This window comes from Lucilia sericata, unplaced genomic scaffold, assembly GCF_015586225.1.
Source record: "Lucilia sericata isolate MDLA Ls3-8-SP2 unplaced genomic scaffold, ASM1558622v1 Contig000077F_arrow, whole genome shotgun sequence".
In the NCBI taxonomy this organism is placed as follows: Eukaryota; Metazoa; Arthropoda; class Insecta; order Diptera; family Calliphoridae; genus Lucilia; species Lucilia sericata.
Genome location: NW_023994110.1, coordinates 19,772 through 46,282, shown reverse-complemented (window position 1 = coordinate 46,282; position 26,511 = coordinate 19,772). Strand labels below are relative to the sequence as shown.

At 30.4% G+C, this 26,511-nt stretch overlaps 1 protein-coding gene across 1 annotated transcript in view; it reads left to right on the top strand.

Annotated features, from left to right (window-relative positions):
• LOC119616519 (Down syndrome cell adhesion molecule-like protein Dscam2) overlaps positions 1-26,511 on the top strand; it is a gene marked incomplete at its 3' end in the record, with an annotated part of 86,150 nt that overhangs the window by 39,872 nt on the left and 19,767 nt on the right. Inside the window, 3 exon segments of the mRNA XM_037972916.1 lie at positions 20,814-21,063; positions 23,872-24,076; positions 24,252-24,388. Coding sequence (XP_037828844.1) covers positions 20,814-21,063; positions 23,872-24,076; positions 24,252-24,388 — 592 coding nt within the window.

The following is a 26,511-nucleotide window of genomic DNA, read 5'->3' as shown; positions in this document are numbered from 1 at the left end:
ATATTCAAAATATTCATTTTTGTTTTCAATTCCGTTACATTTTAATAGTTCTTTATGATGTTTTAAATTTTATATTAAAGTCATTTATAGCACTTATTTAACAACATTTATTGAATATGCAAAATCATAAAAATTAGCTTTTAAATATGTTTAAAAACCGAAATATACCACCGTTTACCTAATCACAACACTAGCTTCCAGGCAGAAGTCCGATCAATAACGGAATGCGTGAATTGGATTAGAACAAATATGGCGCCCATAAGGCTTAACAAATTTACCGACAGCCAGAATGTAATTAGGGCGATATCAGGTGATAAAGTTAAATTTAAAACCGTATAGGATTGTAAAAAAGCTCCAACCGAATACTCTCCCAGAGGTAAAGTTCACACCATATGGGTACCAGGCCACACTTAAAGGGAAGGGAACTCGAGGTAGTTAACCTGACAAACGCAAAACCATTTGACGCAACTAGGCAAAATTAAAATTATGGATGGGAGAAACCCATAAGGGCTCTCGGAATAATGAAACCGTGGGTAGAACCACAAGGATCCTATGGTGTGACCATAACGAGAGCAGGACGAGAAGCCTCCTCAAAATGACCAAGTCTGTGGTTAGTATGATGGTACGTATTCTGAGTGGACACACACGATTAGGGCACACCTATACAAAATGGGACGTGCGGATTCAGATGGAGAACTTTTTTTGCCATTGTCAGGCTTTCGACGAAATTAGATCCAAATATCTTAGAAGTGATATTATTCCGGATATAATATCCCTCACGAACACCGATTGGAAAATTCTTAGGAATTATGTCCAGGAAACTGAGTTTCTAAACATCGGACGATAATACATTTAGTGAATACTATATAAGGGTTTTTTTACCAACAAAAATTTACCATGAAAAGGACCGCACAACAGGCCCGATAGTGGCAAAGGTGTATTTCTTCGGATTTGATGTAGATACATCCTCCTATCAACCTAACCTAAATATATTCATAAGACCTAGCCGAGCGCTTTCTGAGAAATATAAAAATCTCTGAAATGGAATGGGAAACAAAAAACTGGCACTCGATTAAAAATTTGACATATCGAAAGTACCCCACTTTGAGCTCTCACACAGCCGCCCATGTCAAATTTTATCCGGATCGCAAAAGCCGTTTAGAATTGATAGATTTATTTCCAAAAAATTATATTTTATCCCACTGTGCACCCGTATGCGGCTTTGGAGGTTCCAATTATGTTTAATATATATGTATCTGTATCCCAAACTTTTTTAATAATAATATTGATAGGACCAGACATTTAGAAATGCCAGATTTATTTCCATAAAATGGGATCCTGCCTCACTGTCCAAATAATCTCTTTGATGAATCTTCCTGGGTTAAAAGAAGTCTTCCTTTACTATAAACGGAGGATGTCATTAGACTCCTCGTTCATTCCTTAAAATCATTTGACTTGAGGAAACCACAAATTCTATATTATCGGGTACCAGTGTTGCCATATATTTTTTGAAGAAAACTTTTTATTTTTATGAAAAAAACTTTTTTTCAACAAAAAAAACTTTTTTTGTACTAAAATTACAAAATACCCAAGAAAATTTAGTGAAAAAATGAGCAAATTGAGGAATTTTAAATAGCTTAATGATAATTGGTACAGAACTTTTCCTTAACATCAGTAGCAAGGAATTACTGGATATTGTGGTCTTAGACACCATAAGTTTACACTTGAAATGTCATGATGAATCTATGTAGATTCTGTATACTACAAGAGGAAACCTCTGAACTTTTGTAACTACCCGTCATTGGGTACTCGAAACACGAAAATTTTGTCTTACCCAGACCCAGATGATATCTTCAAACACTCACCGATTAATCCATTTATCTTCATGCGCGAATTTGGCCTAGTATGGTGAACCAATGGGCTGCACAAAATCTCTACAATATGGTCGAAGTGCATTGTGTCCTTAATGTCTATTCTAAGGGATTAAGGTCATCAACACCGGTTAATTTTTTTCAGTTTTTAGGAATATCTCGAATATTAATGGTATAAAATATTATTTTGTTAATGGTAAACATTGTTTTTTTATTTTAAAGTTATTTATTGATTAAATAAAATAAAAACTGAAAAACTGTATAAATTTAAAAAAAAACTTTTTTTATTGGAATAAAACTTGAAAACTTTTTTGAATCTCAAAAAACTTGCAAAAAAAGGGAAAACTTGACATATGGTAACACTGTCGGGTACCAAGAGAGTTTCGGACTTTCTCTTGTGACGATCATTGGAGCAATCCTTTAGACGTACACATGGTTGAAGTGGTTGGACCCGAAACGTGGGATAATAATGTTGATTTAAAGATATATTTCAGGATAAGTTCGGAGCTGTTGTCGGACACCAGATACCCCTCAGAGATGTGACTATGAAAAATATGCAAATGTATGTATTTATCAAGTTCCATATACTATGTGCATATATAAAATGCGTAGAACCTGAAATGGGCCCAGATCCAACGTTATCATTATTTTTAAATCTACATACATAAGTCTAACAAAATTTAATTTTCTGTTAACATAAGACAATATGAAAATGACTTTCTGCTTTACTTAACTAAACATAATTTTGTGAATATTTCTTCACATCTATTGCAGAGACAAATTTTTGGATAAAAATAATTTTAAATACCGGAACTTCAGCATCTATCTAGTTAGGCTTGTTTTTGTCAATTCTTGAATTTTGACTCTAATTTGGGTCACTGGACCTGAGGATAAATGCATATATGTTTGTACATATGAATATTTTATATTTCTAAGAAAAGAAATAGGAATTCCTTATTCCACAGCTCTCTCTGCATGTGAAGTATTGGAAGTCTGACAAATACACACACATATATTTTGTAGAACATCCAATTTAAACAAACACACATGCCATTATTTCGGTCCTACTTTAGGAGTATGTTTATGGAATGTACCCTGCAGTTCACCTTGGTAGTTCGACTTCTTTGAATTTACTAGCCACTTTTTTCAAACGACAATGTAAGCGACTTACAGGGGGTCGAATTTAAGAAACAATGAGAATAACACAGTGAGACAAAATAAACGAAAATTGAAATACCTGGGAAGTGACACTATTTTTCTGAAAGGTGGATCCGAGTAGAACAAGAATATTTTTTTGAAATTTGCCAAACACCTCCAAAATCTTGAGTTACGGGTAAAAACCCGGTTTTTCCTACCTTTAAGCACTTATAGGTCAGTAACTTAGTTGAATCTGAACCGATTTTAAGTTTCTTCACGGATTTAGAAAGCAAAAGCTGAGGCCTATATAACGTTTAAGCAACCTGGAGAGATATGTGTGCATTTCATCAGCAAACATAATTTTTATTTTATTTTTGCACCGTTGTCCAAGTTTGGAGATGTTTTTTGAAAGTATTTTATATAGGAACCGTACTATTTATTAATTGATTAGAAACCCATGTCTATTCATGAGAAAAACGCAACTTTATTTTTAAAAATCCATAAGCAATTGACGACGTTATTGATCTTTTTCTTAATACAAAATTGTTCAAAAACTGATTTTCTGAAGGATGCTTTATATGGGGGATAGGGTTAAATATGGGCCGATCCTCGAAAAATTTGGTGGAAGGATTTATGTTTATATAAAAGTTATTTATGCTGAATTTCATCTTGATATTAATGTTAAGAGGAGATTTATGGAATTCAAGTCATTTTCTGAAGGAGGGTTTGTATGGAGGCTAGGATCAAATAAGATCATATGTCTAAAGAATCAGCACTATCACTAAAGATTACAGCAAACTGAATTATACCGATTTTTGTTTTGATCGGACCTTATCTGATCCTAGTCTCCATGCAAATCTTCCTTAAGCAAACGCCTTTTATTCCATACTTCCCTAAATAACATCAATATCACGATGAAATTCAGCGTAAATAACTTCAGTTTTTGGACAATTTTGTATAAAAAAAAAGTTCAATAACGTCGTCAATTGCTAAAGAATTTTTAAAAACAAAGTTGCGTTTTTCTCATGAATAGACATGGGTTTTTAATCAATTAATAAATAGTACGGTTCCTATATAAAATACTTTCAAAAAACATCTCCAAACTTGGACAACGGTGCAAAACTAAAATAATAAATATGTTTGCTGATGAAATGCACACATATCTCTCCAGGTTGCTTAAACGTTATATGTGTCATTATATAGGCCTCAGCTTCTGCTTTCTAAATCCGTGAAGAAACTTAAAATCGGTTCAGATTCCAATAAGTTACTGACGTATATGTGCTTAAAGGTAGGAAAACCGGTTTTTTACCCGTAACTCAAGATTTTGGAGGTGTTTGGCAAATTTAGTATCAATATAGTATCACTTCTCAGGTATTTATTTTTGTCGCATAGTGTAATTGTAAAAACATGTAAAATTTGGTGGGAAATATCCCAGAAATAACATGGTAATCACTTGTACTTACTCAACAAATTACTTTTCAATGACTACTACATGCTGTCTGCATTACTTAGCAGGAGCCTAGTAATGACTTACAAATAATATATTAAGTAAGTACTTACTTTTTAGTCTCGACATATTGTTTTTGAACATTCTTTTTAACACAAACGAGACACAAATCGGTAAGTACTAACCTAACTCCCTATTTGTAAGTGAGTGCTCTAAGCACATGCTTCGTTTTTAAAGTAATAACTTAAAGTACTATCGTGTACGTAAATTTTAGCATTTTAACTTCTTACTTTTCAATGTAAGTTTTTGCTGTGATGTTTTTGTTCTGAAAATGTTTACAAAATATATAGCGTTTACCCTTCTAAGATTCATCGGACAGCGGAAGTAAGCGAATGTTTTGACTATATGTATTACGACCACTTCAGTTATCGGCTGACACTTTTTAACCTGCAGGGCTATGTGCGATTGTGTTGGCGTATCGTTTTCTCTCATTTAATGTGTTACCATATACAAACGTACATTTATAGTTTAAAGTTGAAGCTTAAAAATAATTATGCAGAACGATGGCTTCTTGAAAAATAAGCACAAACAGTTTTAAGCACATACCATAAATATTGTGGAATTTTATGTGAATGTATGATATGAACGTACGTAAAAACAAACAAACAAATGAACTTTCATAAAAGCATCAACATTGGCGCTAAAGTGGGGTGAGGTGACATTAAAGTTGTAAGAATTTAATATTTAGTCATGCCGAATACAACATACCCTTCACATGTGATATACAAAATGTTACCCAAGCTAAACACAAGAAATAACCTCAAAAAGTGAATAATTTTCAAGGATCGATTTATCTATCTTTATATTTATTACCTTTGCTAAATATTAGAGTTTCAAAAAGTTCATTTCGTGTGACATATTGAAAATTACAAAATAACTAACCAAAGATACAAACGTTTATGTAGGTACATATCTAGTACTTTCACAAGTTCTGGTACCCGGTTATTGGCATTAAAATCATAATGACAATTATACATTATTTTTTTCATAATTTTATTTACTACATATATGTATGAATGTATGTATGTATATAAAAATACTAGGTTATTTAAAATGACAGCCGAATAGTAAAAATCTCTAATGACCACTGCTTATAATGTGATTAGATCCAAACTCAGAAAGTCACGAAGTCTAGATCCAGATAACTCAACAATAGTTATCAGTATGTAGTTCAGCAGGAATATTTTTTCATATCTTCTATCTCTCTGTCATTGTAACTAGGGCTGTCAGATGTAGCGATTTTTTAAATCAAACATATTTAATGTGTTTAAACAGTATTTCAAAATGGCAAGTTCTGAAGCGACAGAACAATCTAAACAAATTTAATGCGCAATACAAAACTACTTTTTAGCTCCCTATTTGTAAGTAATTATTTGTAAGCGAGCGTTGTGTACTTGCCTCCAATGGAATCACCGTGTTATAATAATGTGTTAAAATGCCAATATGTAGTGAAAGGCGGTTTTGTACTCATTACTTTTCCATGTAAGTTTTTGCTGGGATATTTTATAAAGACATTAGCTTGTTCACTCTGGTCTAAGATTTCGTTCGCTTTCGAATGCCAGAATTTCCCCCCAGATTTAAGTCCGATACATAAATTTATCTCTCATATCTAGTGGCGTCGGAAAAACCTCAAATGTTTCGCACCACTTCTTTATGATATAATTTTCAGCGCTTCTTTGAATATCTCACCACTTTATAGTATTGTAATAAATAACAAAATAAATGTCACTTACAAAATAATACTCGTATACAGTAGAGTCGATAACAACGGCACTAATATTTATGAATGTACTATGTATACATACATATTAGTGTATATACTGCTCATGGTTAAGGGTATATAAATGTGAACAAAAAAACAAGTTAGAGTGCTATATTCGGCTGAGCCGAATCTTAAATACCCTCCACCAGCTACTTTTATATTAATACTTTTCTAATTGATCAAATATTTGTAGAAATAAGTTTTCTCATATCTTAAATAGAAAAATCCCTAGATTCAAACAGCTCAAATCTATTAAAATTCCAAGATTTATTGAACATTACCAACGCTTGGCGATTTTTATTAATTTGCATGTATGCATGTGTGTGAAAGATTTAAGGATTTTCAAAATACATATATATAATTTTGTTCTACACAAATTGATAATGCAACTAGTTAAATACGGTTTTAGGGGCAGGACTTAGTATGGGAGATATGACCAATTATAGACCGATCGTAAAAAATTCTTTAAGCAAAACTTCTAGACATGAAAGCTATATTTCAGTAAAATTTTGTATCTATATCGTAATTTAGTAATAAGTAATGTGTGTTATGAACCGATCGTGCAAAAATCTTGAAATAGAATTTTTGTATCAATAGCTTTATTTGGTAATGAGATTTTCGAAAGAGGACCTTGTATGGGAGCTATGACCAATTGTGTATATAAAATCAAAATTTCAAAATTCTGTATCTATATCATTATTTGGTAATGAATATTGTACATTTAAGTAATTTTCTGGAGGGGGCCTAGTATGAGAGCTATGACCAAGTATGGACCGATCGTAAAACAATTTTATAGTGTAATTTATGTATATAAGAGCAATATTTGTGCTAAATGTATGGATATCAATATTTTGTAATGTGTTATGTTCGTTTATGTGATTTTCGGGAGGGAACCTTGCATGGGAGCTATGACCAAGGATGGACCGATAGGAAAAAAAATTTTACAGTAATATTTCTGTGCATATGAGCAATACTTGTACCAAATTTTATATGGATATCTTAATTTAGTAATGAGTTATGCGCGTTTAAGTGATTTTCGGGAAGGGACCTTGTATGGGAGCTGTGACCAATTATAGACCGATAGGAAAAAAATTTCACAGTAATATTTCTGTGTGTGAGAGTAATACATGTACCAAATTTTATATAGATAACTTGATTTAGAAATGAATTCTTTGCGTTTAAGTTATTTTCGGGAGGGGACCTTGTATGGGAGCTATGTCCAATTATGGAGCGATTCAGAAAATTTTTTCTTTGAATGAACTCTATTGACATAAGATTTTAATTTGTAAAATTTTGTAAAGATTTCGACATTGTGCTGGAAGTTATTAACAAAAACCCCATTTTCCGGGAATATGTACTTTTTTTCAGCAGGAGTCAAGCTCTTGTGTAGAAACGAATGTGTGCTGATTTTCATGGAATTATTTTTCATAGTTTTCGAGAAAACTACATCAGAATGTGTAAAAAATGCATATTTTTTTCGAGGTTGTTTCAAATTTTGATTCATAACTTTTCCCGGTGTGAACCGATTTTGCTCATTTTCAATACCAAACTGCCTAGGACAATAATAAATATTTTGGGTGAATTTCGTTAATTTTTATTGCTTCGTGTTAACGTGAGAATGTTTTATACAGACAGACAGACGGACGGACGGACATAGCTAAATCGACTCAGAATTTCATAAGGTCCAAGAATATATATACTTTGTTGGGTCTCAGATGAATATTTCTTGGTGTTACACACGGAATGACAAAGTTATATATACCCTCTATCACCACTGATGGTGGTGGAGGGTATAATAACATCATATGAAGAAAACACAATGTCCTCCACTCAACATACTGGTACTTGAGCATTCACTATGAAATGTACCGTTTATATACAAGTACAAAACGATTATACATAGTATATACGATGGTTGCATAGAAAGGGCAACCGAAACATTCATGGGTTCTGTGGAAATTCGCACTACATATGTATGTATATACATAGTATGTATGTATTTCGAATTTTCTCTTATTTTAGTACATATTAAATAGATAAACAATCCAAACTCATTTAAGTTATAATGTTAAGCCAGTTTTTTTTTAATTTGTTTTTATAATAAAAATTAAGCATTCCCGGTATTTCCAGAATTTCCTCGAAAAACAGAAAAATTACCATTTTTTCGCTACTCCTGTAAAGTAATTAAAAAGTGTGTTCGTTTTCATAATTTTATTTCTATATTTTTTAATTCTTATTGCTTAATACTATGACTTTAAATTTATTGATCTCATTCTGTTCGTTGGTGATAACTTAAATTCATCTGCATAATATGTAAGTATATTAAAATAAAACAAATAAAAGTGTTCTATTCGGCCATGCCGAATCTTATAGACCCACCATCAACTCATATACCCCTATCATATTCTTTGATATCTATGTATAAATCGATGCTTTTGTTATTGCCAAAACATTTTTCTCATTTATTAGATTTATGCTGATTTCTTTATCATAAATCGGTATTAATATAAACAGCAGGGTGATATTTGAAATAGGGCTATGGACCAGTCTCTCTAAATGTTTACCTACTTTTTGAAAAGAAAAAATGTTTGTCCATGTTGTATCAACGTAAATTGACTTTCTGTAAGAGAGGTTAGTATAAAACTCATTTGTGTTAGCTTCAAAGTTTTTTCCTAAAGGATACCTATTATGGGAGTTTGTTCAATTATTGACCGATAAAATTTTATATAGCTTTTGTTTTGTATAAAACGTCTTTATGTTGATTGCTATACTCGTGTTTTTTAAGCCAGTAATGAGCGTTGAAGCCATTTCATGAATTGAGCTTTATGTGTGGTGTTGGGTTAGTTATGGGCCGATACTCATAAAATATGCTAGAGATATTTCAGTTCGCAAAAAACATAAACTGTACACATACTAATGAGCGCAATAGTCATTTTCTGAAGGGGACCTTATATGAGGCAAGGGTCAGTTATAGACTCATAAAATTTAGTAAATCGTTTTCGTTCATACAAAGCGTCAATATGCGTCATCAATATGGTTGACTCAAACGGTAAGTTTTTGATTGTGTTAGTGAAAAAAACTCACATGTGCCGTTTCACACAGTGAAACCTTTTTTGGGAAACATTTGATTTTTCGTATGAGAGAAAGAGAAAGAAATATCAACCATCACTTTCTCTCACACATGAAATAAAATGTTCCCCAAAAAAAGTTTTCCTGTGTGAACCGGCACTATATATGCGTTTAGGTCAACCATATTGACGAATTTTATCCCTGTACTCGAATTTTTTAAGTCAGTAATAAGGGTTAAATCATCATGCGCGTTAAAGGCATTTTCTGAGGAGGCCCTTATATGGGGGTAGTGACAATTATGGATCCTCACAAAGTTTTGAATTTAAAAACATGTTTATGTCGAATTTTATTGCTATACTTGCATTTTTAAAACAGCTATAACTGTGAGAACTGTTTTTCGTTTATGTGAAAACGTGGATTTTCAATACCAAAACAAACGTTCGGACTAGAGTTGCCAGCCTGGCTGGATTGTCCAGCTTTTTTGATGCTTGTGCAGTTTCAAGCTAAAATTTAATTTGTCCAGCTAAATACCAGTAAAAAATATCCAACATATGTTTGATTTTTGAATATGTAAACAAACCAAAGAAATTTATTTTAATTTTATTTATCATAAATTAGTTTTTTAGAGTTTATTTGTTGTGAAAAATCATAACAAATATTGTCTATCTAGTGTATAAATTTTTATTTTAATAATATGTTTGTATCATGAAGTTTTAAAACAATAATATATTTTTAATGATACTACATGTTATGTTAACTTTAAATATCCATTTATTTATAGGAAAAAATCAAAGTTTCAATTATTTGCTTTTTAGTGTTTTGTTAACATACAAAAATATTCGTCCTAGACCCACCTTAAAGTATACCAATCGGCTTAGAATCGGTCCATTATTTCACCTAGCCCCCATAGAACAGAACCCCCCGAAAATGGCTCATGAGCTCATAATTATGTTAAATATACAGGTATAACGATAAGATGCGGCACAACTAAGTTTTATAGAAGTGCCGATGACCCTGCCAAATTTCATAAAGATCGGGCCCCATTTGACCCTAGCTCCCACACAAAGTCCCCTTCAGAAAACTACTTGAATGTCCAAAATTAACTTATAAACACAAATATCGCGATGAAATTCAGCAAAATAAAATATTATGTGAATATAAATATATTCACAAAATTTTATCGGGCTTGGTCCATATTTGCCCCTAGCCCTCATATAAAGCGTCTTTCAGAAAATTAGTTTTTCATCCATAAATTTCTTAAATGTATAGGAACAAGGGAATATTGAAGATAAATGCTTTATTATGAAAAATAAATCACATTTAATATTCATAACTGGTGTAGGGTATCATATGGTCGGCCACGCCCGACTATACTTTCTTACTTGTTTTTTGATTGAGAATAAATTAAAAATTACTATCATAAAGTTACTGGATATTTCTTACAGGAAAGTACGCGATAAGACCTATTATTGCGAGCCATAGTCAATTTCTTTACGTACAGCTTACGTACTTATGATTTTTAAAATTTAAAACTTCAAAAATGGCGCTTTTCACATCTTTCGCTCTTAAAAACTAAGTTAACGAAGTGATCGGGGAAAACTAAAAATATATTCTTACTCTATGGACTATAACAAAACAGAATTGGTATATGAGAACCCCTGGATTTTTTTGGTGTATCACTGTGAAATTATTTACACAAACCAAAATTAACATTTTCTCAGTATTTTTTATGTCCAGCTTTTTAAAACCCAATGTCCAGTTTTTTGCGAATCGGAATCTGGCAACAATAGTTCGGACCCTATCGTGCTTTCAACAGACATACATACATACATACATACATAACATACATACATACATACATACATACATACATACATACATACATACAGACATACATACATACATACATACATACATACATACATACATACATACATACATACATACATACATACATACATACATACATACATACATACATACATACATACATACATACATACATACATACATACATACATACATACATACATACATACATACATACATACATACATACATACATACATACATACATACATACATACATACATACATACATTCGTGAGTCTATGATCAATATTTTGATGTATTATAAACGGGATGACAAAATCAATTTACTCCCATCTTTTTTGCTATTGAGTATAACGACAATATCGCATACATATGATAACTTTTAATAATGAAAAGGTTAAATCCAAGAACTCAAAACCATTTTAAAGTCAATAAAAAGTTTAAACCTTTAAACAATGTCTTTCAAAATAAAAAATTAAGCAAATAATGACAAGATGATATTTTTCCTACTCTACAATATACATATTTTCAAAAATACGAATGCAATTCTTTCACTTGTCACGATTTTTATCTTGTAAGTAAATGGCTCCAGTCACTAGAGTCGAGTATCTCTTATGTACATCCATACATTGCCGACGTGGCAATGAATTAAAGAAAATAAGGTGATCATAAATCGTATATTTTAGTAGAAGTTGTCAAATAATGAAAACATGTTGTTTTATCATTTAATGTACCCTATTTACTAATCCTGGAAGCTCAACATGTAATTAATTCTTCTAGGATTATTCTCCACGAGCTAAATCTTAATTAATTTCTCAAATCCCATGATTTGTTTACAAACTAATTAAAAACAAGTTAGATGACCTTTTTCTTATAATCTCCCTTTTATCAAAACATATTTATGTATATGGTTGAACATACATATCGTCACCTGAAATGCAAAAGGGCGTAACAACAAAAAAAATAAAATAGACTTTTTGAGCATGAGTTTGTTTTATACAGACGGACAGACAGACGAATATTGCTAGATGAATATTTCTTGTAACCTTTTTGCCTATCAAATTCTTAAAACTGAGATGTTAGAGTGTGTGTCCAAATTGCTTCCGAGTCATGTCCAAAAATATCTATGTTATTTGTATAACTAATTTGAACTATTTACACCCAACACTACTATAGTGGGGATGGTATTATGCGTTTGTGCTGATGTTTATAACGCTAAAAATATCGGTCCTACACCCACGTTAAAGTATACCAATCGGTTCAGAATCACTTTCTGAGTCAATTTTGACCCAATAATCCTATTGAAAATGGTTAAAATCGGTCCATTAATTCGCCTATCCCCCCTTGGATAGGGCTAAATTTTCTTGTATCTCTCCAAAAATCGACAAAACTTAGTTTTATATAAGTCTAAATGATGCTACCATTATTCGTAATGATCGGGACTCATCTGACCCTAGCTCCCATGCAAAGTACTCTTCAGAAAATTATTTGAAGATCAAAATTCACTTATAAACACTAATGTCACGATTAAATTCTGCATAAATAACTTCAGTGTAATCGTAAATCCCTCTATCAAAATTTCTAAGTATAGGGTCATATTAACCCCCTGCCCCCATGTCACCCCTCTTTTAGAAAATCTATTTTTTATCAATAAGATGGTATATTGATTTTGCCATTCCGTTTGTAACACATCGAAATATTGGTCATAGACCCACAAATGTATATATATTCTGGGTCCTTCTTAAACTCTAAGACGATCTAGCCATTTCCGTTCGTCTGTCTATCTGCTAGAGGGTTGAAATTTTCCACAAATAATTCTTATAGGTTAGGTTTGTTTGGTATTGAAAATGGGCAATATCGAGGCATAACTGTTTTAAAAGTACGAGTATAACGATGAAATTCGACATAAATAAGTTGCATATGAGCCAAAATCTCTCTACCAAATTTTATGACCATATAATTTCCCCTTCAGAAAATGAGTTTAAAGGTCATTACTGGCTAAAAATAACGAGTATCGCGATGAAATTTGACATAAGTCTCTACTAACTCTACTGACTTTTAAAATGCGAGTAAAGAAATGGAATTCAACACACATAAGTTTTATACGAGGCAAAATATCTTAACCAAATTTAGTGAGGATCGTTCCATAATTGACCCTACCCCCATATAAGGTCTCCTTCAGAAAATTACTTTAACGATCATTGTTAACTTAAAAATACGTGCATAGTTATGAAATTCGACATAAGAAACTTTTATCGAACTTAATTTCGAATATTCGAAGAGAATATGGTAGCGTCATCAACTGTACTTAACACTGCCAAATTTCAGCCTATTTGGTCCACTGAAACTGGTTTTATCATTTTTAAATTTGTTTTTAGTTCTTTGGACCCAAAGAATAATTTAAGGTATTTTCAGACTACAATACTGAGTATTAACACACTTCAAATTAAAAATATTATGAAAATAATTCGCATTTTCAAAAAATCAATCCGAAAAATACATTTTATGTTTACACTATAATATTTGTAATATTTTTTATCCAATTTTCAATTATTTATGCACTTTTCGTTCTTATTTTTAATGTATTTTACACTTTTTGTTTGTTTTTTATTGTATTTATAAAATACATACCGAATACGTTTGAAAATAAAAAGTTTTTGAATTGTTTTAAAAAATTTATGAATACCGACCGTATGCCAAAAAAATCAGTAATATTTTTGAAAATAAAATTACAAATTATATTTAGACTAGTAAATTGTATTATGATACAAACATTTTTGACAAGTATTAATACTCAGTATTGTAGTCTGAAAATACCTTTAAGAGCATACAAAATTTTTCGAACATAACTTCGAATTTTCGAACTTAATTTCGAATATTTGAACATAAGACATTTTATGTTGTCATCAATTGTACTCAATACTTCCACATTTCAGCGTATTCGGGCCACGGGAACTAGTTTTAACAGAATTCAAAATATTCACCATTTATTCAAGAACAAGTTTGGATCGATTCATTCGATTCAAACAATCTATTTTGTATTGTTTTAACATAAACAAATTGTTTAGTCACCCGATTTGAATGTAGTTGCACAGTCACTTGATAGTACTCACAATGTTTGAGAATAACAAAACTTTGTAAATACTATGCTAAACAAACAATGAGTTGAGTGCAAAGCAATGAGTCACTTGAAAATCTTGATCTCAGTACAATATGTTCAAAAATAATTTTTTGCAATCTTTTCGAAATGGGTGTTAAAAATTCCATAAATTTGAGCTGTTAGTGCATTTCTGGTCCGCATAACGACTTTTATTGTATTATAAATAAATTCAAAAAATCCTAAAAAAATCTGAAATGGACTAAACCAAATGCCAAACTATTTTCCTGTATGAGCTAAAAATTACGACAATTTTTACACCCATTTCGATAAAAAGCGAAAATAATATTCCTCATCCAACCCACTAAAAATCATATTGTGGATCAAAAATATTCTACAAAAATTTTCAAATTATTTTTGCCGTAATCAGCAGAAAATTACGGAATGTTTGAGACCCATTTTGAAAAAATCTAAGACATTTTATTTTTCAAAAATTATACTGAGGTTAGCATTTTTTATTTTTCTCGTGTTCAGTACATTAATGCGCATCGATTGATAGGTATTCCGGGACACTAATGTTCATGGTTTAAAAATAGAACAAAAATATTTTGTTTTAAAAAATTAATATTTTGTTAATTTAAAAGCGCTTGGTCCATAATTGACTTAAGCCATATTACAAATATCACCCTTTTACGGCATACGGTTTGATGGTGGATATATGAGATACGGCACAGCCGAATATAACACTCTCACTTATTTTGTCAACAAATTGTAAACATATTTCTGAATTAATAAGTGATTTATTATAGAATAATCCACATATTTATCATAATCACTGTTATAGGGAACATCCATTGTCAAGTATATACATACACACAACAACAACATGTAACTTTGTTAACATTGCAAGAATTCGTTGTCGCAATCTAAACTTTATGTACATCCGTTGTCTAAAAGTTAACAAACGTGGTAAGCTCAAAATGCGTTGTCAATAGTGAGCTTACCACGTTTGTTAACATTTAGACAACGGATGTGCATAAAGTTTAGAAAGTATGTATATATATATATATTTGACAATGGATGTTTGAAAAATTTTGTGTCAATTTGGTACCAGGCGTGTATATTTCTTTTTTCCTCTGTGTATGTATCTCTCATTTAAAATTTTAACAAAGTCTAGAAATTTAAAAGAAATTAGCCTTTTGAAAATATATGTATGTTAAAAATTTTGCAAATTTAATTCTTTACAACAAGTTAGAGTGCTATATTCGGCTGAGCCGAATTTTAAATACCCTCCACCAGCTACTTTTGTATTAATACTTTTCTAATTGTTCAAATATTTGTAGAAATAAGTTTTCTCATGTCTTAAATAGAAAAACCCCAAGATTTAAACAGCTTAAATGCATGTATGCATGTGTGTGAAAGATTTTAGGATTTTCAAAATACATATATATAATTTTGTTCTACACAAATTGATAATGCAACTAGTTAAATACGGTTAAATTGCTTTTAGGGGCAGGACCTAGTATGGGAGATATGACCAATTATAGACCGATCGTAAAAAATTCTTTAAGCAAAATTTTTGTACATAAAAGCTATATTTCAGTCAAATTTTGTATCTATATCATAATTTAGTAATAAGTAATGTGTGTTCAAGTGATTTTCTGAAGGGACACTTGCATGGGACCGACCGCACCCATGCTATGGACCGATAGTGAAAAAATCTTGAAATTGAATTTTTGTATACCAAACTAATATTTGTGCCAAATTTTGTATCAATAGCATTATTTGGTAATGAGTAATGTGCGTTTAAGAGATTTTCGTAAAAGGACCTTGTATGGGAGCTATGACCAATTATGTATATAAAGACAAAATTTCAAAATTCTGTATCTATATCCTTATTTGGCAATGAATATTGTGCATTCAAGTGATTTTCTGGAGGGGACCTAGTATGAGAGCTATGACCAAATATGGACCGATTTTCGGGAAAGGTCCTTGTATGGGAGCTATGACCAATTATGGACCGATCGGAAAAAAATTTCATGGTAATATTTCTGTATATGTGAGCAATACTTGTACTAAATTTTATATGGATATCTTAATTTAGTAATGAGTTATGTGCGTTTAAGTGATTTTCGGGAGGGGACCTTGTATGGGAGCTATGACCAATTATGAACCGATCGGAAAAAACTTTCACAGTAATATTTCTGTGCATATAAGCAATACATATTCCAAATTTTATATGTATATCTTAATTTAGTAATGAGTTATGCCCGTTTAAGTGATTTTCGGGAGGGGACCTTGTATGGGAGCTATGTCCAATTATGGACCGATCCAGAAAATTTTTTTCTCTGAATGAATTCTATTTACATAAGATTTTAATTTGTAAAATTTTGTGAAGATATCAACATTTTGACGGAAGTTATTAACAAAAAACTCATTTTCTGGGAATATGTACTTTTGTATGGGAGGTATATGAAATTATGGACCGATTCTGGTAATTTTCAGCAGGAATCAATATCTTGTGTAGAAACGAGTGTATGATGACTTTCATGAAATTATTTTGCTTAGTTTTCGAGAAAATCATATCAGAATGTGTAAAAATTGCTTATTTTTTCGGAGTTGTTTTAAATTTTGATTCATAACTTTTCCCCATGTGAACCGATTTTGCTCATTTTCAATACCAAACTGTACTGTATTTTGGTTAAATTTGGTTAAATTATATTGCTTCGTTTTAACGTGAGCGTGTTTTACACAGACAGACGGACGGACATAGCTAAATCGACTCAGAATTTCATAAGGACCCAGAATATATATACTTTGTTGGTTCTCAGATGAATATTTCTTGGTGTTACACACGGAATGACAAACTTATATATACCCTCTATCTCCACTGATGGTGGTGGAGGGTACAATAATAGTAAAAATTAAATTTTTTGAGCTATGCCAGTCTTGTAGTAAATGAAATTTACTTATGTATTTGCAGCAAACAACTCTGAAAAACTTTTAAATAAAGTTTATCATCTATTAAATAAATATCATATATTGAATATGCACATATAAAAAACTCGTAACTTTTAACATTTGCAAATAATATAAATTGAATAAACTCGGTCGGTATGCATTCTCATTTGTAGTATGTATTTATTTACAAGTAATTTATAAACTTTTAACTTTATTCCCTCAATTTAAAGAAGAAATGAAAAGAAATAAAATGGATTAGGATACAAAAATATAAGAATTTAGATTAGGGTGTTTTAATATGGATATTTTTTACCTTTTGAAGAGACGCAAATTCAGTAGCATCGTGCCTAAATGTAATTGCTGAGGAGTTTTTGTGTCAAATTTTAGATTTCTTGGTCTCGTCGAATATTTTTATTCTGTAGGGAGAAAAAAAGGACGAAATTTAAATTTCATGTTTCCTATAGGACAGACAAGTGTAATCTATTGAAGTTCGCTTTTAGAAGCCACCACTAATATTCCATTCGAAAATGCATACCCTAATATTCGTACATACATATACATGTACATATTTATTTATAGCAGCTGCTGCTGTTGTTATTGCTGTTTTTTCACACAATTTTTGCAAAGTATTTAAATGTAACCGTCAATTCTTTATCGCCTTCTTCTCACCTAAAATAACAAACAAATAGAATAAATAAATAGAAGAAATAATACCAACAACATGAAAAACCCAATGAAAGACCAGCCAACCAACCGACCAACAACCGCTAACCTGATGGCAAACGGAAATAAAATGGAATTGATATTTATACCAACAAGATAAATAAAAAACTCACACACATTTACAGCAAAATAAAACGCCAAGATAGAAAACTATAAAAGAAAATAGTTCGACATCAATTTGCATTGACGCGCAGCTTTTAAGATAATAAAAACTCAAAAAAATAAATGAAAAAAAACTTGGGGTAAAAATAATTGAAGAAGACTTTTTTTAACATTTATCCACGAATACTTGTTATAGAAAATGTTTTCAATTTGTATTTATATTTTTCTTCTTTCATTTCCCCCACTCACTTAGTTCGATTCACATTTCTTTTCAATTCTAAAGTGATATTAAATGCGAGTTTACACCCGAGAGCCGCAATAAAAAAAATAATTTTCCTTAAAATCTAAAAGTGTATGTATGTAGTAAAATAACTGTAAATATATTTACAGATACGACGTGTTACATGTATATCATATACGTTTTGTTAAGAAATGTCAACTTTTAGACGGTTACACAATAGTACTTACTATATGTACATACAATGTTGGTTGGTCTTTTTAATTCAAATTTCACTTTTAGAATTTGAACACCCCACGGTTTCAGATATCTTCAAAATACTACAATTTTGCATTTGTGAACTGATTTCAAAAGATTATATTGAAAATATTTTCTAGTATAAACAACATATAACAGTTTTAATGAAGAAAATCTTCGAAGACAAAGAAGTTACCATATATCACGGGTAATCTAATTATAATTATTGGCCAACATTTATCAATAATGTTTCCGATCTAATAGATTTTTTTGTAATTAAGAACTTAAAATCAGAATCAATATCTGTGATTTCTTCTCCTCAATGTGTGTATCATAAATTAATAAGTAAATTGCGAAAAGCGGAATATATATGGACTTATGTATGTAGATATTTCGACCCTTTCGGCATTTATTATCACGGGTTGCCCGTTAAATATAATATACCCAGCAAAAAAATAACTTCCAAAGAAGCGAAAAAGAAGTAGAATTTACTCCATGGAAGTACTGAAAAAGACCTGAAGAAGTGATGATTTTAACACAGGCTTGTCATAGGAAGGATGTCCTTTCTATTTAATTCCAAATTCACTACTTCTGAAGTCATTCTTAAGAAGTAATTTTTATGCTCTTTTTTTGGAAGTTATTCGGAAGTGAAATTGTATTATTATGGAATACAACTAATTTGACTTAAATAATATTAACATTTATAAAGGATATATATACATTTAAAACAGAAACCCAAAAATAAATTTTTTTATCTCACAAAAATGTAAGAACAAAAAAAATATCTTCAGCATTGAAAAAATTGAATTATTTTCGCCTCTTCGAAAGTCATTACAGAAGGTAAAACAATTCACCAATTGCTACTTTTGAAGTGGTGATAAATGTTATTCTTTTGTAAGTAATTCGCTTTATTTTTACTGGGGTAATATATAGTTATGTACAGTATCGATACGTTTTGAACATCTGACTGATTTTCGACACATTTACAGGCCATTACGGACTGTATTTAACAAGTGAAATATGGATTTCGTAGAATATTACTTTGCCGTAATTTAAAAATATAATTTTTAAACAATTTATTGACAACATGTACCGAATGGGGAAAAAATTTTGATCAAAGGTGGAAAAATATGTACACATGGGTAATTTCGTGTCAAGTGACAACCTTTGCTCGTACAATCACAGATTTTTTAGGTTTTTTAGATTTGCGATGAGTTCAGATCTAAATTTTGCTTTAAAACGTAAATTTTGTGAACAATTTTTTATAAACCATACAAACGCTTTGACAAAAATTTAATAAGGGTTTTCATATAAACGTTCAAAAGTCTCGCAAACTATGCAATCTGTGCATTTTCGATATTATATTGAATTTGACACAAATTGTGTTTGATTTTACTTCCTTACATTGATACATTTGATCGCATATTTTATTTGACTGATAATTTAAACTAAATTTTATACTCTAAATAATGCAGATAGCCATTTGTGCAAATGGGCAAGTTTGCACTCCAGTTTCATGAATGACCTTAATATGTTTGTACAAAAATATTTTTTTTTTGATTTTTGTGCAAACAAAACTCAAAACATCCTCCTCCACTACACTAACAAGTTTGCACAAACGTAAAATGTCTGCCAAGCCGCTTGTGCAGTCTATTTGGCCCTTCTCTTGAATATATTTATAAAATTTTATGTTCTTAAAGGGCAAATATAAGATCTTTTCAAATTTGTTTATTGAACTAACTTTGGAGTAAATACATCGTATTCCAACAGGGTCAGGTCAGTGTTGAAATGTAATAAATACAATATATACTAAAAACTAACGTACAAAATTAATCGACATGTACAGCTTTTCGAAAACAAAAAAAATATATTTAATTATCAACTTTTAAATTTATAACCAACCTAGAAAATATATATTATTTAATACTAGCAAAATTTTTTCAATATAAACACACCACAAATATTTTGCAGGATAGTAATTTTCTCGTATTTAATTAACACAAATCACAATTTCGCTCGCTCTAATCGTTAGTTTACCCTTATATTTACATATTCCTTTTGATTCAATGAATCCTTTTTAATGCGATTTTAAAATTATACAGTAAATTAGAAATTTTTCATTTGTTTTTTTTTTTCTGCAAATGTTTGTCAAATGTTGTAATTTTTAGCATTCATTCACTTTACTCTATCTATATATTTGTCTGTATATGAATGTTTGTATGTAGAAATGTATGAGTATTTGTTTTATTTTTGTTATTTTGCAATTTAAATTTCAGTTGGCATACTAAACGACCAAATAACGAAGAATCTATTCAGCATTTGTTGGCAACAGGACGGGCTAAAATTAAGGATGGTACTCTGATTATAACCGCAGTGGACAAATCAGACAACGGTGCTTTCTATTGTACAGCGACCAATTCAGAGGGAAGTGAAACTCTTGAAGTGCAAATGTCAGTTACGTCACCACTGACAGCAGCTATACAGCCCACTGTGCAGACAGTAAATTTAGGAAAAACTGCAGATTTGGTATGTACACATTCACGTTGCTTCCTTTACAAACGGAAATGAAAACAAAATTACTAAATCTACACATTTCAACAGCACTGATACACATATTCACATATACAAACACATGAAATAAAAAAGGACAAAATAAAACCAACACAATCAGAAATAAAAAAGGAGTAGAAAGAAAGACAAATAATATTTGGTAGCTTTAAAAATTTTTGCTCTATGGTACCAAAAAAAAAAAAAAATATATATATCTATGTATTTTAAAATTTCTACGTATGTGTAATAATAGACCTGCTCTTAAAGGAATAAAACAATTTAGAGTTTTATATTCGGCTGTGTCGAATGTTTAATACTCCCCAGTTTAAACTGATTCTATAAATTATCATATTGAACATTGTACGCCTTAAATTATGATATGAATTGTTCCACTAAGCATATTGTTATATAACACACTAAAATGTATCAAAATTAAGAAGTATTACACTATGCGACAAAAATAAATTCTTGGGATGTAATACAATTATTCTGTGTTTGAAAATCATGAGATAGGTGTAAAAAACGGTTTTTCGTACCTTTAAGCATTTATAAGTCTTTAACTTAGTTGAATCTAAACCGATTTTAAGTTTCTCAACGGACTTAGAAAACAGAAGATGGGGCCTTTATAATGGCAAATGTATATGATCTTTAAGTATCATGTGCGCATTTCATCGGCCAACAAATTTTTGATTTTAGTTCTGCACCATTTTCCAAGTTTGGAGATGTTTTTAGAAACTATTTTATATAAGAACCATTCTATTTATTAATGTATTAGTAAATTATGTCTGTTCATGAGTAAAATGCAACTTAGTTCTTAAAAATCCGTAAACAATTGTTCAAAAACTGATTTTCTGAAGGATGCTTCATATGGGGTATATAAAATTTGGTGGAAGTATTTTATATAAAAGTTATTTATGCTGAATTTCATCGTGATATTAATATTAAAAGGAGAATTATGTCATTTTCTGAAGGAGGGTTTGTATGGTGACTAGGGTCAAATAAATAAGTCCGTAGCAGTAAGGATTACAGCAAACTCATCACTAGGATTACAGCAAACTCATTTATACCGATTTTTATATTGATCGGACTTGATTTGACCCAGTGTCCCCATGTTAATCCTTTTCAGCAAATGACTTTAATTCTCTTAATTACATTAATATCACTATGAAATTCAGCATAAATAACTTTTATATAAACCTAAATCCTTACACCTAATTTTATGAGAATCGGCCCATATTTAATCTTATCCCCCATATAAATCACCTTTCAAGATTTTTAAGGTGTTTGGAAAATTTCGAAAACACATTATTGTTCTACCAAGGTCGACCTTTCAGAAAAATAATGTCACTTCCCAGGTATGTATTTAAATTTTCGTTTATTTTGTCTGACTATGTTATTATACATAATAACTTATTTAAATTTTCATGGTATATATAAGAAAGCGATTATCAACATAGTTCATCCTTGTATGAAAAACGTTATGTCTAGCAGTGAGGAACTCTTTGCGCGATTTGAAAAGATTTTTTGTCTTTAAACTCAAAAATCTATTGAGCCAAATTGGAACAAGAGGTAAATAGACCAAAAAGACACATTTTTATAAAAATCGTTCCAATGCCACGGCCACCTCTCACTCCAACTGAAATATAACTATCACATATACATACTTCGAAACTTTTACGAACCAAAAATTATGCCAATCAACACAGAGTCAAAAAAACTCTAAAATCTACTGAGCAAAATTGAAACAAAAAGGAAAATAGACCAATAAGCCCCGTTCAGAAAATGATTTCAAATTATATAACTGTCTTAAAAATATTAGTGTCGCATTAAAAAATCGGACTGAATAAGTTTTGTGGTCCTAATTCGCTTTGCTAAATTTTAGGAAAATAGGTACATTACCCTTTTCCATTTGATGGTCCCCTTGATCCATTTGTTTCATAAAATTTGTTCGTAGTCAATAAATCACTGACGCAATACAAATTGAAATTTAACTGCAATTAAAACAATTTTCATATGTATATTATTTACAGTTCAGTCCGCAATTGTCTAATGCCCCTTGAAGGGTCTGTTCTGAAAATCAATCTATGTTAACATTAATCTTGTTATTAAATTTGGTAAATAGTTTTATAACAAATATTAACTAGTATAAAAAATTCTGACAGGTAGGGGAATGATATGATCTACCAAGGTCACTTTATTTTCTTGTTTAGTTTTGAGTATCACAGTAAATTTTTTTCTACCGATTTAGATGAAACTTATGAAATCGAAATTAACCCTTAAACGTAAATATATTGTTATTATTATATAAAATATCCGAAATATATGATCCAAATATTCAATGCCATTTTGCGAGAAAATTGTGTGTGATAAAGAAAACCAGATATCGGAATTGTTTTCAAAAGTTTCTACAAACCTTCGTTTCGTTACTCTGTGTAATTTATCAAAGTTTTATACCAATTGCTACATAAATGATGCTAAATGAAATCAAGAACCAAATATCTTGTTTTCCACATACAGACTTATTTAGAATCCCCTTATCTTTTTTAGAAATATTTTATAAAAAAATAAAATATTTCTTTAAGGGCAGATCTAATGTAAAAGTGTGAAACAAAAACTACAAAATAAAAAATTTTAAAAGTGTTCCTTTTTCCTTTTTGGTTTTATTATGTACATTTACAAACACAAATATGTACATATATGTATGTATGTACATATATACATATGTACCATCCATATTCATGCATAAAAAAAGAAGACTCTAACAATCATTAATTTGAATTTTAGATTTGTAGTATTTCGGGGTTTCCAAAACAAACCATCTCCTGGTTAAAGGATGGCCATCCACTGAGAGCGGGTGCCAGGGTACGTTTGCTGTCTAAAGAACATATGCGTATTACCTCAATTACGAAAGAAGATAAAGGCATGTACCAATGCATGGTAAAGAATGACTTGGAATCTGTACAAGCAACAGCAGAATTAAAACTAGGAGGTATGTAATCACTCTCTATCTCCCTCTTTCACACATACATACATATCTACGTATATATACATACATTTGTATATTCTAATATTTGTTGACATTTGATATGTCTGTGAAAGAGTGCGTGCGTAGATGAAAATGGGTATGAGTATTTATTTTTGTATTTCTTTTTCTTAAATTTTAGAAGTGGCACCACAACTTATCTACAAGTTTATAGAACAGACAATGCAACCAGGACCATCTGTTTCATTAAAATGCAGTGCAAGCGGCAATCCAACACCAAAAATTGTTTGGCAATTGGATGGTTTTCCATTGCCTAATGTAAGTACATTCAACTCCCATCTAACTACACACTACACATACGATTTATTCATTCATTTATGTATGGATTCAGTTGGACCCATACACATTTCCAAAAATATGTATGTATTTATTCTATATACTAATGTATGTATGTACAAGAATAGTAAAAATAAAAACAAATTGTTTCGTTATAAATTTCAACAGAAAAAAATGAAAACCAACAGCAAATGCACAGAAAAAAGCAAAATGCAATCAATTTTAATTTAAAGCACGAAACTGGTAGAAAAGCCTGCAAAACTAAAATAAAAACAACAGATATAGGATGCAATTGCATATAAATTTGACCACTCCAAATTCTGCAAATGTGTGCCTGTTCTAAATTGTTCCATTTCGCAATCAACGTAGACATGAAATGTATGAATATAAATGTTCATAGTACATATACATACACACATTCATATATAAGGGTGTAAACCATACTGGTAGATTCTTCTAAAGATGGAGATTATAATGCCAGCAGTTTTGCGAAAAATCGAAGTATCACTTTTTCTCAGAACTAAATACTTGGTTGCAATAATACGGTTTTGTTATTAAAACTAAAGAAGAAGTTTAGTAGCAGTCAGTAATGACTTTCACTTACACAACTACTTATTTTCCAATGACTCCCATATATCGTCTGCATTACTTTTAAATACACTTATAATGACTTACATTTAATCAGATACCCAAGTACATACTATATTTTTGGGATTTTTCATTTGAATATTTTATTAGACCTCGCGCTAGCAAATGTTTTTTAACACACATAGAAGAAAATTGCTTTTCTGCGTGAAACCTATTATTTGACTCACAATAAAATAACTAAGGTAAAACTAAACAACTTTGGATTTTTGGCGATTTTTTTAAAAAAATTTAGTGAGCTAACCACTGGCCCCCATTCCGCCCTCAATCACCTTCAACTGACAAGCAACTCGAAAACACGTCAGTTCCAAACATGTGAAATTTCATTGCGATATATCCAATAGTTTCAGAGATACTGTATTATTTCTAAAAATAAAAGTTTCTAAACCACTGTCCGCTATCTATAAAATACTTACGCTATCTATAATACTTTCCGTATATATAACCTATGTGGACGATATTAATGTATAAGTCATTAATATCGTATTTGTCTAGCTCCCGGAATCAGTTTAAACAGTCATAAATATAAGTTTTTATGTGTGCAAAAGTGTAAAGGCATATTTACCAAAACATTGAAAATGTATATAATTTATATGTTCTTTCGGTGTGAATCTATTAAAAACTTGGAATTGGAATCAACCCTTCCTCAATCACACTACATCATAGTTTTGTGCAATTGAAGGCTATATTAGACTAAAATAAACTTTTTCTTAAATATTTTTGTACACAAAAAATGGGCCAAATAATAACAATAGGTAGTCCCACTCCTCAGGCGGATGAGGAGTTCGTGTTACATCGGGATACTTGCTTTATTGTCAAAACTATATAGCAGTCTCTTATACTATGTACTATATCACACTTTTTTAAACTATAAAAAATATATACATACATATTTACTGAAATTAATTTGACATTTTTTAAAAAATGAATAAATTACTTCACAAAAGATTTCGTATTGTCCCCGTATTTCATATTTCACCATATTAATCGAAAAACAAAAGTTAGAATCGAAAGGTTTTTGTAGTGTTTTTCGAATGCATTATTATTTTTAACTACACAGAAAAAACTGAAAATGTGTTTTAATTATCAAATTAATTGTATCAAGCAAGTTTTGCACCTATCAACAAAATGATGATATCAATTATGAAATTATTAAAAAATTATTTTTTTTTCCAATTAAAGAAATAATCAAAACAATTAACATCAGTAATTAAACTCAAAATTCAAAATTAGTTAGTTCATTAATTGGATAAATTAAATATTTAATAAAATAAAACTTACATTTTAATTAGTTTATTAATCAAGTGAATTAAACTGTTTGATTAAATATTTATTATAAATCAATTAAGAAGATGATTGAAACAATCAAAGCATTAATTGAATGCTTACAACGTTAAAGGATTACTTTACCTTTAACAATGCCTTCAGCACTCTCAAAAATATCTCTTTGTTTTCACATT